The sequence below is a fragment of the Apiospora aurea genome (genome assembly GCF_038362705.1).
Source record: "Apiospora aurea strain CBS 24483 chromosome Unknown utg000003l_segment0_segment0, whole genome shotgun sequence".
Taxonomy (NCBI): domain Eukaryota; kingdom Fungi; phylum Ascomycota; class Sordariomycetes; order Amphisphaeriales; family Apiosporaceae; genus Apiospora; species Apiospora aurea.
Window position 1 is genome coordinate 64842 of NW_027117390.1, and position 14447 is coordinate 79288.

Genomic DNA, 14447 nt, shown 5'->3' on the forward strand with positions numbered 1-14447 from the left:
GGAAGCAGGGGAAATGCAGGCGCTGCCCTCGAGTCCCTTGGGCACTGGACCTAGCACCTAGCACGTCTGGCTTGGCTGCTTTAGGGCGTTTTGCAGAGGCTGGCTGGGCTGGCAGGCTGGCTAGGCCGGGTCGTCTCCCTACGCCGCTAACGGCCTACCAGTCAGCCGCCAATTCTGGATGATACAGACAACAGAGGCCCTCGACTGACGAACGACCACCCTGAGGGACGGGACCAGGGACCTCGGCCAGAACAGAAGCCTCAGCAACTTCCTCGTCCAAGCGCTGCAATGGATGCCAATTTGATCGCAATTCTCCTAACTGCTCCTCTCCGTGCTCCTCGGATCTCCCTCTCCTCTCGGTGCGAATTTTCCATGGGTGCATTCGGATCTTTTCCATCAATCTCACGTTCTCTCACACTCTCTCTCACTCTCTCGCTTGGGCTCTCCATTCGAATGCGCCGAGATTACCAGCAGCATGCATTATTCGTTTGCTCTTTTTTTTTTTTTTTTTTTTTTTTTTTCGAATCTCTTTTCTTTTCCGTTTCCAGATTTCTCCACGACTGTTTCGCATGTTCAGACCAGGATGGATCTGACCTCGGTCGCTAACTATCTATCTGTCTATCTACATCATACCCAAGGGTCTGCCCATCTGCCTACATCATACCCAGGGTACTTCAACGTCGTGGTGCCTGGTTCACCCCAAAGCATCTTCCTCTGTCACTGGTCTTCTTGGTTCTTGTAGAGGTACTGGATCCGGAGATCATCCCTCACAGCTGGAGGAAAAGGAAAGGATTGGCTAGCCGCCCACTACCAAAAAAGAAGAAGAAAAAACGTGACGATGCGGATGGTATGCACTGTAGAAGTCTGCATCGTACCAGACAACCCCTGAGCGGAGGACCACTACAAACTGCGTCGCTAAGTAGTCTCTCCCCCCCCGCCTGCTGAGGGCCGGTGGCAAGCGAATTCCTCAAATCTACAGATCTCCTCTCCATGGGATCCATATCACATCACACCACTGTGTCAGACTGATGCGCAGCTACGGAGACAACTAGAGAACACGAGGGTGGATGCGGCAATCTACTTGCCGTCCTCCTTCCGGACTTTCTGTCCTGCTTCCATTCTTCCATCGCTGTCGCCGAACATAGTGGATCGTACGTGATGAAGTCGGGGGGACGGTTTATTATTAATAGTAGCAAGCGAGCGTTTAGCTAGCATGGAAGCCCACGAGCCCGGGATTCCGAGTTAAAACGGCGTCATCTCCTTTTGATTGGGCTCATTACCTTGGGGATCCCGTTGACTTGTTGCGTCGCTCGATGGCGTACTGGTACCTGAACTGTCGTATCTGCAGTGCCCGAGCCCGCCCGCCTAGTACATAGTAGTAGTAGCGCTGGATGCAGCTAGAGCAGAAACACTGGTGAACGGGGGGCCTGGCCGCTTGGCCTGTCCCTTTTCTGCCGTCCATGCATGAGCAGCATGGCCTGGCATGGACAAGCATGGCCAGCCAGCCAATCGAACCCGTAGAAGCCCGGCCAACCCCTCCACTGTTCGTTTGCGTTAGCGTGGCATTTGCCATGTGGTCTGACGGGATTCCCACCCTCGTGCTCTAGTCGGGCATTGCTGCCCCTTCTACAGTACTACAGACAGACAGGCCCTGTCAGCCTGTACGTTTTTTTTTTTTTTCCTGGCCCCTCCTCGAAGGGAGTTTTATTTCTCCTGGCCTGGCCCAGATGTAACGGTCTCTAGGTTCGATGATCAGTATGGAGGAATACCGGCCACGAATGGATGGACCTTGGATCGATTGCTGTAACCTAACCTGCTAACCGTCGCGGTTCCTCTGGTTCCTCTGGTTCCTCTGGTTCCTCTGGTTCCTCTGGTTCCTCTCTCTCTCTCTCTCACCGCAGATTGGCCGTACCATTTTCCGGCATTCGTCCCTGCAAATGAAGTCGTATGGGGAAGGGGCAGGAGGATCGGCCCCGTAGTCGTCCCAATGGCCATTCACCAATGCAAGTCATGGAGGACTCGTGGCTCGCTGGGATCAACAGCAAACGCCGCTGATGCATGCGCACCCATATCCGCACCCATGCGGCGACACACTGGCCGCGTGGCAGGGTGCTGGGAAGCTGCGTTGCGTACCAATCAATGCATCGGCCTCGAAGTTTCCTTATTCGGTCGATGCGGCAGATGGCGCTGACAACTTTGCATCGCATCGCATCAAATTCTTATTCTTGTCCAGAAACTGCAACTAAACTACCATCCATCTTGTCGTTCCATGGCAAAGCGAGTGATAAGAGGATATGTAAACAGGTTGACCAATCGCCCACTAATGCAATCGGTGATTAGGAATAGTATCAGATCATCCAAATGGTGTGGTGTGTAAGACGCCACGTGAGAATAAGAAAAAAGGAAAAAAAAGGCTCAGTCCACGTTTCTTGTTCTATGTACTCTGGTAAAGGTTCACCCTGCCCGCCCTGAAGGATCAACCGAAGCACGCATGGCTGCCAAGGGACGACCAAGGGAACGATAGACGCGCCTCGGGTAAAGTTAGAGTCTGCCCGTGTTGTTATTGTATTTTCACCTGCAGCCGAGTGGTGATGGAAGGTTCAATCAACCCAAACCTTCATCCGTCACGTCGAAGCAACATTCACTGTCCAGACCACTGCGGCATGGAGAAGAGGATTGGGTTAAGTATGGACAATTGAGCGCTGCCCAACCCCCTCAGCATCAACGCACCACCACCACCACCTCCTCCACCACCCTCGGTAATGATGAGACGAGACGTAAGATAACCCATAGTCTACCAATCAATGACCATATGTTCGACACGCGCACAACACGACATGCGGATCGGCTAGCTATGGCCGGCGAGCCTCTGCTAGCCGGGACTCAGACGGGACCTTTCCGGGCAACCCTACCTCACAGACCCGATAGTCCGGGGAACACTCCATCCTTCACGTCCGGCAGCCGACTACTGGGGCTGTAAACAACCATGCTCTTTCCAATTGGCTGCGCCGCGTCTCTTCATACATACGTGCAGTAGTTCTTGTCCTTTTCTTCTTCTTCTTCTTCTTCTTCTTCTTCTCCTTCTTCTCCACATCGTGGCCAGTCGGAAGGAAACCGAGCGTTTGGAGTCGAGCTGTCAGGGCCAGGACTGATTGATTGGCCGCCAAGGGATTCCCGGGGAACAACCCCCCCTCCCCAGCAAATCAGTGCTCGGCATTTGGCGAATCAAGCAAAAAAGGTCGCAGACACAAGACGGCCGATTGCAGCTTCTGGGACGCCATCGTGGAGATCTGTGGACGTACGGCAACGCCCCCCCCATCTTTTACCTACATATGTGCATGACTACATGTTACATGACTACAGCCGTCGTCTCGCCGTGTCCCAGACATTTGCATGGCCAGCACACCCGCCTGCTGCTGTGCTTGAACGACGGCAACCCCAAGGTTAATCAAATGGCAGGACCAGAAGATGATGTGGTGGACAGCTGAAAAAAAAATTGTGTCAGCCCAAGTTTCATTGCTGTACGCCCAGAATACGACCCCAGCGTGCGGGGGTTCGCTCGGGAGGCTCCTCGTTCTGCTGCCACGAAAGCAGAGAAACACGACGGGCACTCTGTTCGGAGTCCCATGTTGTTTGACCATGATGCAGACGGACGTGTTTTGTTTCTGTTCTGCCTGCACGTCTCCGTCGCATCCGGCAGTTCGGTCGGAGACACTCAAACAAGTCATGACTCACTTCGCTTGCTCTGAATCATCTTCTAGCTGTGTCTATATACTATACTAGGGCTCCGACGACGACGACCCCATGTCGCTCCGCTCAACCCCGTGTCGGGTTTCCTTCGGACAGGCGCTGGCTTTCTGCCTGGTTATCATTCGGCCACGGTGGTACTCGCCCTCTGTCTCTGTTCCCTGCACCCGGTCTCCTAGGCTTGGTAACAGCCCCGTCATCTAGTGATGCGTACGGCGCCCCCTCTTCTTCTCCCTGGACGAGGGTATCCCCTTCCTGTGTGACGCGTCGTGTCCCGGGTCGAGGGACGAGGCCTTGGAGGTCCTGGCGCTCCCGATTACGGGCGAAGGCGCGTATTCCTCCACCGTGTACGTGCCGCCGTAGTCACCACCCGTCCCCCGCTTGTGTGCGTGTGCGTGTACGTGCGTGCTCCGGGGGGTAGTGGAAGCCAGGCTTCGGCCTGCTTCGCCCCTTTCGTTGCTCGGCGGCCTGTTCAATAGGCGTGCCGGCCCTGGACGAAGACACTGCGACGATTGATCGTTGGTTAGCTAGACACCGGTCATGGTCACCTCCGTACGGGAGCATATGTGTGTCTCACAGTCTCGACTGCACTTGCCGCAGTAGCCGTGGCCGCAGGTCTGCCAGTTCTGGGGCTCCAGTCCTCGGGGCGTCCAGCTGCCAAAGGGGTGGTTGATCTTGCCGACGCACCAGCCCTCCTTGTTCGCGTTGTGGCCGCACCGGCAGCATGTCCAGCGGTCCCCCTTGAGCTGCTTGAAGAGGCAGTTCTGGAGGGGGCACTCGCTGGATGCCAGCTGCGGCGTCGAGTAGATGGGATTCGAGCAGGGCGTCTCGTAGCCCGTCTCGAGGTCGAACATGGCCTCTGGGCAGTACAGCCATTTGACCGAGGTGTGGTGGCAGGTGTGGTAATGTGGGTGTCCGTGGCACATCTTGCGGGCGCTCGCTTGGATTCGTCGAGTCAGACGCTGTAGCCAGACGCTGGGAGTCTTCTGGTCAGAGCTGCTGCTGCTTCCAAGGCGGTCGGTGGGTGGGCGTGATCTTTGTACCCAATGTCGGCTCGCACGCGGCATGGCAATTTCGGGCTTATATGTCCAAGGAACAGCCTGCATTTCTTTTCTTTTGGGCCCGCCTGCTGTCCCTTTACCCTCCGGGCACCAGAGTATTGTTGCTCGGTGTGAATCACACAGCGGGATACCTGCTTTAAGTGACTTGCAGCTGGCTGAAAACGAACGAAAAGCCCCGGCAAGGAACGAGACTGGACGTCAGGGATCAGGGCACCTTGCTTCTCGTACGAAAGGGGCAGGTATCGGCAGCCTGTCTCTCTGCATCCGAGCTATAGACAAGGTGCCAGAGCTGCGTATGCCCCCCCTTCGTAGACGGCTGTCTTAGTTCGGTGGCTCGACGGACCTACCCGAGCGAACACAGGCACACGACCGGTCATCCTTCTTGTGTGTGTGTGTGTGTGTGTGCCCAGCCAGTAGGTGAGAATGGGCTTGAACACCAGACCGGGGTTGACGATTGATCAAGGATCGATCTCAGGTTATAACCCGGCCCTTTTAAGGGTCGAATCAAGGATGGGCCCGGCCACGGCCTGCCTGCAGAGTAACCGACGCGAATCGGGCAGTCTTCAGCGCGCGCCCATCTGCAGTGTGTATCATGTTGGGGGGGCAACATCCTTGCCAGCCAAGAGCCAGATCCGCCCAGCAGGATATGCAGGCGGGGGATCGATCTGACGAAGCGATAATTCCGGAGACCTGGTTTTCTTCGATCTGTCACGTTACGCCCATCGACGCCGCATCATGCTGCATCGGTTAGTCAATCTAGTTTCACCCATAACCAAGGGTTGCAATCTGGCTTGCTTCTTCTTCTTCTTCTCTTTGCTTTTTCTCTTAGCTCCCTCTCCCTCTCCACGGCCAGAAACCCCCTGCTCCCGAACACCCCCCTTCTCCTCCTTTCGTCGCACCCTTTCCCCCATCTGTAACTTGGAACGACTTGAGGAATCGTGGGGTTACATCCAAGAAACACCCGGCACGATCCGCCCCGCCAACTCCGGACGACGCTACCCGCAGCCTCCGCGGGCATCGCGCCGTTCCCTGCTTCCAAATCCCACCCATGTCGATGCCCGGGGGGCTCTGGGCTCTGGGCTCTGGGCTCTTTGCACAATCAGCTGCGGCTAGGAGCTGCCTCTCAAGCCACGGGGTCGGTGCGTTTCCGCATCGACAAGTCGGCGAATAAGTAGCGAATGGTATATGACCTGCAAGCACGATTATGTGATCGATACAGTTTTCCATTACATCGTACATATGCACTGGTTTCGACGCCATCACGCCCTGGACAGCCTATCGCGAGCCGGCAGAAGAGAAACCTGTGTCTCCCCAGATCCGGTACACCTTGCGGACCTTTTCGTCCCTTGCCCCCCCAACTCGACTTGGGCGGCGAGCGCTCACACGAACTCACAAGGCTCTGTCGACACCAAGCCTCGGCTCCGAAGCTGAACGACCATGATGACGCTCCCCCGGCAGACTGTGGTCCCGACAACCCCCGGTCTCATTACACATTACATGTTCATCCACAAACGCCCAATCATACAGCCTTGCCCGACAAAAGAAAACACGACCAATCACGTGCCAGCAGCTGACGGCCCTGCTTCCGAAGCCACCCTGCTGGCCCCCCACACCACTTTCCACCTCCCACACCCCCCCTGTCCGTGCCCCTAGGAGCCCCCGACCGACCGACTCAACCCGCGGCAGGCAGGTAACAAGCCTCCATCCAGGCCCGCCTGTTCTCTCCCTCCCCCCCTCAGCTTTCCTCCTCGCCTGTCGTATGGGCTTTCCACCTTCTAGCCCTTACCCCGTGCCTCCTTGTCTTACAGGTTCCCTCATAACTCGGCGGCCGCCTCGCACGTCTCGCAGCAAATGTGCTCGCACCGGTACTCCTGTCGGTCGATGATCATGACGCACCGGCACCGGCCCTGGTCGTTCCACTCCTTGCCGCACCAGCAGCAGTTCCAGTAGCCGCCCCGCTGCTCGAACGGGCAGGGGGACAGGGGGCACTTGACGGGCTGCTGCCCCACGAACTCGGGCGGCGGCGGGTAGGCCACCGAGGTCCGCGTGACGCGCTTGCAGGGCTTCTTGTGGTGGTGCTTGCGTGACGACGAAGACGACGAGCTTGATGACTTGTGTGATGAAGAAGCCGAGGATGCCTCGGAGCAGTACGCCACCCGCGTCGTGACGTGCTCGCAGCGGAGCGTGTAGGTGGTTTCGGTACACATTGCTGCTGCTGCCGGCTGGATGATATGATGTGGTGTGATATCTTTCCTGTGACTTGTCGATTGGCAGGCCGCGAGGTACTCTGGTGAGGCGGCGATGGTGAGTGATAAGAGGCGGCTGCTATGACTAGTCGGCACCGGAAAAGACTTGTGAAGTTGGAATAACGATCGCCGTCTATGTCTTAGGACAATTTCTTCTCGTGGCCCGAGGGAGTCTGGATCTCTCCTCGTCGTTTCCTCCCCATCTCCGGGGCATCCAAGTTACTTTATCTACCTCTGTTTGTTCCTACGTCCTCCAACAAGACTCCAACCTTTTTCGCTTTTCTCTGTTTTCGTCCCCTCATCCTCTCTCTTCCTCGTATCTGCTGCGTATAACCATTTTCTTTTTCCCCAACTCTCCTCTGCCCGCTATCCAAGGCAACCGTCGATCGCCGATCGGATGATGCCTCTATTGAACAAGGCTGCCACGTTTTTTGTGGTCGAGCGATCTCGGGTAAAATGGGATGTTCCGTCACCACGACGTGCGAAGTTCTTTTCTTGTCCGCTCTCGCAGGCAAGACACCAAGGGCAACGATCTTGAATCGTATTGTACACCGTACACGGCAAGCGGCCTTGGCAGATCCATCCGGTCGGGGCTGATGGGGATGGGTGCCTACATTTTACCCATGAAGAGAGATCTCTTGTTGCAACCACCCGCCCGCCATGCCGAGGAGGCGATGCCTGTCTGCCTGTCGACGCCTTCGCGTTGGGCACCAAAAGCGGTGAGGGGATCGGGCTTACGGGCACGCCTCTTCATGCAACCGCCCGAGGACCTATGCAGGCCGAGTGCAGAATCTCTGTACTCTCAATCTCTGTGCTTCCCATCCAGCAAGCGAAGGAGGGAACCCAAGAAGAGAGCCGAGGTGAGAGGGCAGCACAGAGAGCAGAAACGAAAGGGCAGACAAGCCACCTGGTAGCCTCTTGGGCAGGCACTATCGGATCCTTGGCTGTTCGGTGTCCCACCGTCTGCGCCTTGCGATCCAAACCCCGCCGAACCCCGTCACTCTCGTCTCCTTTTCCATGATCCGCACCTCTCCTTTCCTTGCTATGGCTATTCTCGCCGAGTTCAACAAGATCTATGACGTTGCGAACGTGTCATGTTCTACAGCGGCTCGATGGTCCCGATGGTTTGGGAGACAGCACGCTACACAATCACAGGGTGCAGGTTGCACGAGCAGGTGGTGGGGGGACTTTGGGAATAAAGCCAGACAGAAAAAAAAAAAAAAAAAAAGAAACGAAATATCAGATTCTGGTGTAACGCCTTACCCGCCACAAGACCCTGTTCTAGTGAGAAAAGAACCCCCCCCTTCCCCCAAATAGCAGCCTGTAAGCCCATCGTTTTCTCGTGTTTCCCACCCGGCACTATCAAAAACTCTGCTTTCAGCCATCGCCATATGAAATAGAGCAAGCCACACAATTACAAATCTGAAACACACATGAAGCCCCTCTGCCCGAGAACAACTCCACGCTTGTGTGATACCTGGGTCCAAATTCCCGGAACTCGTCGTCGTCATCTTGTCGTCCAGATGGCCAAAAGGGGAAAACTCCGCGAGAGCAAGTCTAGATCGTCAGGCACCGGGGCCGTACGACGCATGAGACATGGTGCACACCGCACGACCGGAGCATGTGCCAGCTGCATCCCCGGTGGGCGACGGTTCTCCAAGCCACGAGCACCACTCGCGCAATGCAAGACATGATCTTCAGCGTGCCTGACGATCTCCCTGGGTCACCTTCCTGGGTCACCTTCTTCCAACAACGTCATCCTCCAGTTCCCCCACAGATCGATAGCCTCGTATATCGTTTCGTCATCTTTCAGCTCTCCTCGGTCAGCCCGTTGCCTCACCAATATTGAAGTAGTGCAAGCAGCCTTCCAGTTTCGATCGAGTCCGCCTCCGTTATCGGTCCCCCAAGCATTCCCACGATCCCTCGACCAGCGTCGTCTCGGACATCCTCTCAACACCCTCATCCGCATCTCGTGCCAGGTCCCCTTCATTAGCTGGCATCTCAGCTCCACGAGGGCCGCTGCAGCCCGCCGTGCCCAGGTCTCTCCCAACAAAAAAAAAAGGAAGAGAACAAATCCCAACAAACAAAAGAGGCGAAGATAAGATGTCATCATTAAGAAAGCATCTTCTCAACCGCCAGGGCTAAAGCACCACTAGGCACCACCCTGCCCCGGACCGTGCCCCTGATCCGCCCAGCACCCCAAGCAGACGGTGTGGTAGCAGAGCGTGTCGGGCACCCTCCTCATCGGGTGGGCGCACCACCGGAAGCTGTTTCCGCCGCGGCGGCACCGGCAGCAGACCCAGCGGCCGCCCAGCTGCTCGAGCCGGCACTGGCCGCTGCCGCACCCCTGCGAGAAGAGGCAGCCGCCCGCGGCGCAGGGGTTGTTGTAGTCGAAGACGGTCTCGCTCCCACCGTCTGTATTGGTATTGTTGTAGTGGTGGTTGCGGTGGTGATTATTGGCGATGGCTTGCCCGGTTATGGGGTCGTAGTCTTGGGGCTGGTGGTCTGGACCGTAAAAAAGGGTTTCGCAGGGGTGTTGGATCACTGATTGATCGAAAGAGGAGGCGTTAGTCGGCTGATGGAAATCTCATGATGCCACGAAAAAGCAAAAGGCAAGGAGGGCTAGAACCATCCGTCTATGGCCCCGTGAGAAACCGCTTTTTCAGAGATGTGGGGTGGACAGACTCGATGGACGTAAAGAAGTACACGATAGCTGAAAGAAAGGCTGGAGAGCTGAGAGGCACCTGATGCCAGAAAGCAAAACTGGCCAGAAGTTCTAGAGCGTGAGAGGCACGCTTGCGCCGTCGTGTCGAACTGTGTAGCTCTTCAGCAGAACGAAGAACTCTTCCCTCTGCCAATTGGCAGCGACCTGGTCTGATACTTTTTGTTCACTGAATGCTCCTCAAGGAAAATAGGTTTGCTCGGAAAGCCTTCCGAATGGAGGATTGAGAAATGGCCCCTGCCAGACCAAGTCTCTGATCATAAGGGTGCGACATGGACTGCCATGTTTGCGTGGTTGCTTCAAGGGCAGACTTTCCCCGGGGGATGCTGGCACGGGTGAGGACGATAAGAAAAGGTTACGTAGTAGTTGAGGGTGGTGGTGATTCGAGTGCTTCGACGAACGTAACGGTAGCATCATGTAAGCCGTCCTGCCAGACAACGTGCCAGTCCTTCCAGAACACCCTGCAAGAAGGTGCACCAAAAACCCGACCGCCTGGATCGTCCCCAGCTAAGGCAAGGTTGCAGCCGCCGTCTTAGCGGCCGCGGGTGTGCCACGGGCTCACAAACTTTTGTGCGTTCAGCAACAAACACTGCTGTTTTCTGTACACGGCACGTGAGAGGCTCAAATAATGACAGAAAAGAAGAAGCAAAGGAAAAAGAGGCGTAAGCCAAAGTGCTGTTCTAGAAAGCGGCCCCCCTTTTCCTTCCGTGGTACGAAATACGGTAAATGGAATGTAACGTCACCCTGCTGTAGATCTTCTCTCTCGAACGCCTTTGCTGAGTAGCAGCTGTAGAGGAGGGGCACAAAGGAAGGCAGTCCCGGGGCATTTGCATAGATGAAACGAACCGTACGTGATTCAGAGGTGAGAGAAGATGGGGGCAAATCAGAGGAAGAAGAAGAAGAAGAAGAGAAAACAGCACAACGTACATTGCTCCTCCCCTGTCGGGCTCAGGTGGGCTGCCACTGTCGAGAAGGTCGAGTCCGCGCAGAAGTTGTAGTGGATCGCATACTCAATGTCGCGCATGCAGGGTGGGATATGGTGGTAGTGTAGGTAATAGTAGATACACATGGCTGGCTGGCGGGCTTTCCCCTTAACTGTTTCTAAACAAACAAGCCAAGGATACGCACAGGCTGCTGCTAGTAGCAGATCCAGAGACCACACGTGGCGAGCCGCGATGATCCGGTAGAGCACCGAAAAAAAAAAAAAAAAAAAAAAGACTAGGGGTGGCGGCAGTAGTGGTTTCGTCAGGGTCTGTTGAGTGCGTGAACTTGTAACGGCCTGCTATTAGGATAGACGATAGCGTGGTACTTTCTAGGCGATCCAGCATCAGCGGCGGATTGACGTGCGGCAAGCTGCTTCTGCCTCCCGCCGGGGACCCGGGTGTCGTTCGCTAATGGCCGTCAACTGACGGGTCAGTGCTACACGCGAACGTGCCATAAGAGAAACACAGGGCGTACCGTTAGTCCGAACTGGGAGAGCGACTGCTGCAAGTGCTCTTCTTGTCAATGGCGGTTATGATGATACGTCAGATCATGCGATTTTCTCCTTCCGTGACTGACTGGAGGGCGCAAGGCATCCAAGAGATCATACGACCCAACGACGAACCTGGACCTGTCGAAGAACAGCCGGATGGCCTGACTACTACCTCGCGAGACCGGAGGCGAAAGCAGGTGAGGGACGCAATAGGGATGGACGAAATGAGGGCGCGCATATAGAAGTACCGCGGCTAGGTGCGTTTCTGCAGCAATGATCTGCAATATATAGATGAATAGGCAAATTCGTTATAATACACACGCACACACACAAGGGTGCTTCTCTCAGTAACCTCACAAAACAGGAAGCATGTAGCTACCCAGCGGATGATCGTCGACAAGGTTTGGAGCAGTCCTTGTCTTCTTTTGGCCCTGGTCGCCGACCCCTTATATACCTAGTCATTGGTCGTCGGTGTATCCTCCTTTTTCCTACTTCACGTTCCGGGCCACCTGGCAAAGTTCAATCCAGTGATTCTGGGCTTGTCCTTCCCGTGGTGAACTCGACCAACCACTTCGCCTCTGGTCCGCCCAGTGACGGCGCTGTCCCGAGATCCGAAGAGAGAGAAAGGGAGAGCGCGCGAGAGACGGGAATCAGAAAAGGCTGGGAAACACCAAAAGCGACTCAGTTCGGTGTCATGGCCATCCGTCGGTCGCGGCCCCTCCCCCTGAAGGAATAGCATAACCAATAATCACGAAAAGGGAAAGAGGACGACAGAGAGGGGACCTGGGGGAAAGCGAGAAAAAGCCCCCCCTCGACGCAGGAGAGAGGCGACGACTTCACGATGCACCTTCCCAAAGACACCCGCGCGGGGGCTGAAGATCACTATTCACCCAGAAATAGCTTCTCATCCCCGGCCCTGTTCAACCCCAAAGGTTTCGGCCAAACAGGACCGTGTCGAACGTGAGATGCGTGGTTTTCACGTGGTGGTCGTTTGGCCACATGGCTCTCACGAGGGTGGCCATGGGTGGAAAAAGCCATGGTATGGCCGTTCTAAGACATGCGATTGAGACATCGAATGAGAATCGCTGAGAGGCTTCCGGCAGCCTGCGAATAAAGGTATCGTGCCATCACAAGTCGATGGCCACTATGGAACCCCGAGCGATTGGACGGGCCCAAGTGCCAATCTCTCGCAGAGTGCGATGCGCAAGATCTTGGGTAGCATCGTGGATCGCGGTGGATCGCGCGCTGTGCACGCACTGGTCACTGGTGGCGGCTCTGAACCTGGAAGCAGTTTTGTGACCTGTCGATATTGGGCACGAACTATTCAGGTGGCGCCTCGAGAGGGCCTGATTTGGTCAGCTCGCGAGGCCGGTGCCGTATAATGCCGTGGCCGTGAACTATCGTAACCTGGAAAGATGCCGCCAGCAAGAAAGTCGGTGCGTGGTGCGACGGCAGGATAGAGTTGTGCTTCCCAGGGCATTCAACATGAGGCCGAAAGTTTGTTGCAGGCCGGATCATCTGTTGGGTGCGGATGTGACATTGACTGAGAAAACGGTTTCGGCGCCGTTACATCCTCGGAGCAAGCAAGGAAACAACAGAGCCGTGACCTGATCTGGCTTAGAGGTCTGTTGCCCGACGAGGGTTCCTCGCTCGCTCCCTCAAAAGGAGATGGGTCTTGGTGCAAAGTAGCACTTGCCGATGATTCCAAATAGGTACAGCTCCCAGCTTCGCCCTTAGCCTTTGTTATCAGCAGAAACCCGAGGGCCTGAAAACAGAAGGCGATTCGGATAAACAGGCCCTGTACGATGCCGCGCGTGTCCTGTGATACACTGAGAGGACAGGGGCCCGAGCCCCTGAACATGTGATAGTGACGCACGGGGCCCTCGTGAGACCGCGGCGCGGGAGGCCAATCCGAGCCGGACATGACTGGGTGCATGCCTTTCCTCTTTGTCGAGGCTGTGCCACGCTCGTGTGGGTATGTCGGCCATCATAGCCCATCGCTTGATGGGAGAGGGATACGCATGGCTGGCGGTGGCAGCCGTAAGAGGAAGCTGACTTCGGCTTCAACCCGGCATGAACAGGAGGAGCTATGAGGAGATAGACGGCGTGGCGTTTGTGAAAGACCTGTATTATAGACACACGGAAAGAAAACAAGCCCAGGAAGGGGAGAGCGGGATTCGGGGCTCTGGTAGTAGGAGAGAGTGCTTGGTTCGTCATGTCGTTGGGCAGCAACAAGTAACCAGGCCATGTCCCGCAACATCGCAGCAGCATCTACCGTAAGCCAGATTTAGGAGCGGTCCAGGCAGCTTTCCTCGCTTCCGCTTCCGCTCCCGCTTCTCTGAAGTCGCCAGTACGGATTTGGATATGCAAAATCTGATTTTGCATGGATTGGGTTGACCGGTTTCGAATGCTAGAACTTGCAGGTCGTGATCTGTTCCCCTCATGCCGTGTAACATGGAGTGATGTCGGCCTTCGGTTAGAACCAGAGGAATGGATGTCATATTGTTGATCGAGGATCACAGAGATGGCGAAGTGCAATGGATGCAAGGCTCGAAGCGACCCATGGCAGCCCGGCAGATGAAAAGGCACAAGGGGACGACGCCTCATTGGTTTGGCTGGCACCTAGCTGGGTTGCTGATCTGACACATCGTTCGAGAGGCGTTCGAGATGATACAAGGGGGCTCATTTATCGCCAACCGACCCAATCACGACAGCCGCCACGGTGGCTGGGGAGGTGCGCCCGGCTGAGACTTGCATACATGATATGCAAGGCCTCGAAAAAGAACATCGGCTCTCGCGCACGCTGGGTTTGTAGGACTTTCGGATAGTGCCCTGCAATAGGTGGCCTGTTATGGAGTGAAATCGATCGCAGCATGTACGATTTGTCACCATCCACCAGCCAGTATCGTCATCACCCGCCTGGGAAGCGACGCTGGCGACTGGCCGGACAGCCGACATTATGCCAACGGCGACCGAAAGAGGAGATCGAGCAAGGGTTCCATATCAGATTGGTCATCTCGATCTGCCGGAGGAGCGTGTTGATGCGCTCTGGCGTCTGCAATAGTAGACTCACCTAAGGCTCACCGAGAGATCTCCATGGCATCCGTAGCAGAAGGTCCGGTCCCAGGACGATTGCTCGTTGAAACGCCGAGGGAGTTTGCTGATCACTTCGACGCAGATTCGTGACCTGTTCTGTC

General features: G+C 55.9%; 5 protein-coding genes across 5 annotated transcripts; 2 read left to right on the plus strand and 3 right to left on the minus strand.

Annotated features, from left to right (window-relative positions):
• Positions 1-4274: 4274 nt before the first annotated feature.
• Positions 4275-4814, minus strand: PG986_003855 (uncharacterized protein; the record flags this gene model as incomplete). The annotated part of the gene is made up of 1 exon (XM_066840077.1): positions 4275-4814. One exon carries the CDS (start codon positions 4812-4814, stop codon positions 4275-4277), a length of 540 nt encoding a protein of 179 aa, XP_066702704.1.
• Positions 4815-6622: 1808 nt separating this feature from the next.
• PG986_003856 (uncharacterized protein) lies at positions 6623-7015 on the minus strand (the record flags this gene model as incomplete). The annotated part of the gene is made up of 1 exon (XM_066840078.1): positions 6623-7015. The coding sequence occupies one exon, from the start codon at positions 7013-7015 to the stop codon at positions 6623-6625; it is 393 nt and encodes a 130-aa protein (XP_066702705.1).
• A 2191-nt stretch (positions 7016-9206) lies between these two features.
• Positions 9207-10800, minus strand: PG986_003857 (uncharacterized protein; the record flags this gene model as incomplete). The annotated part of the gene is made up of 3 exons (XM_066840079.1): positions 9207-9559; positions 10498-10563; positions 10704-10800. The coding sequence occupies 3 exons, from the start codon at positions 10798-10800 to the stop codon at positions 9207-9209; spliced, it is 516 nt and encodes a 171-aa protein (XP_066702706.1).
• A 509-nt stretch (positions 10801-11309) lies between these two features.
• On the plus strand, positions 11310-11986 carry PG986_003858 (uncharacterized protein; the record flags this gene model as incomplete). Its single annotated transcript, XM_066840080.1, has 2 exons — positions 11310-11447; positions 11585-11986. 2 exons carry the CDS (start codon positions 11310-11312, stop codon positions 11984-11986), a joined length of 540 nt encoding a protein of 179 aa, XP_066702707.1.
• A 284-nt stretch (positions 11987-12270) lies between these two features.
• Positions 12271-12632, plus strand: PG986_003859 (uncharacterized protein; the record flags this gene model as incomplete). The annotated part of the gene is made up of 2 exons (XM_066840081.1): positions 12271-12289; positions 12343-12632. 2 exons carry the CDS (start codon positions 12271-12273, stop codon positions 12630-12632), a joined length of 309 nt encoding a protein of 102 aa, XP_066702708.1.
• Positions 12633-14447: the final 1815 nt, after the last annotated feature.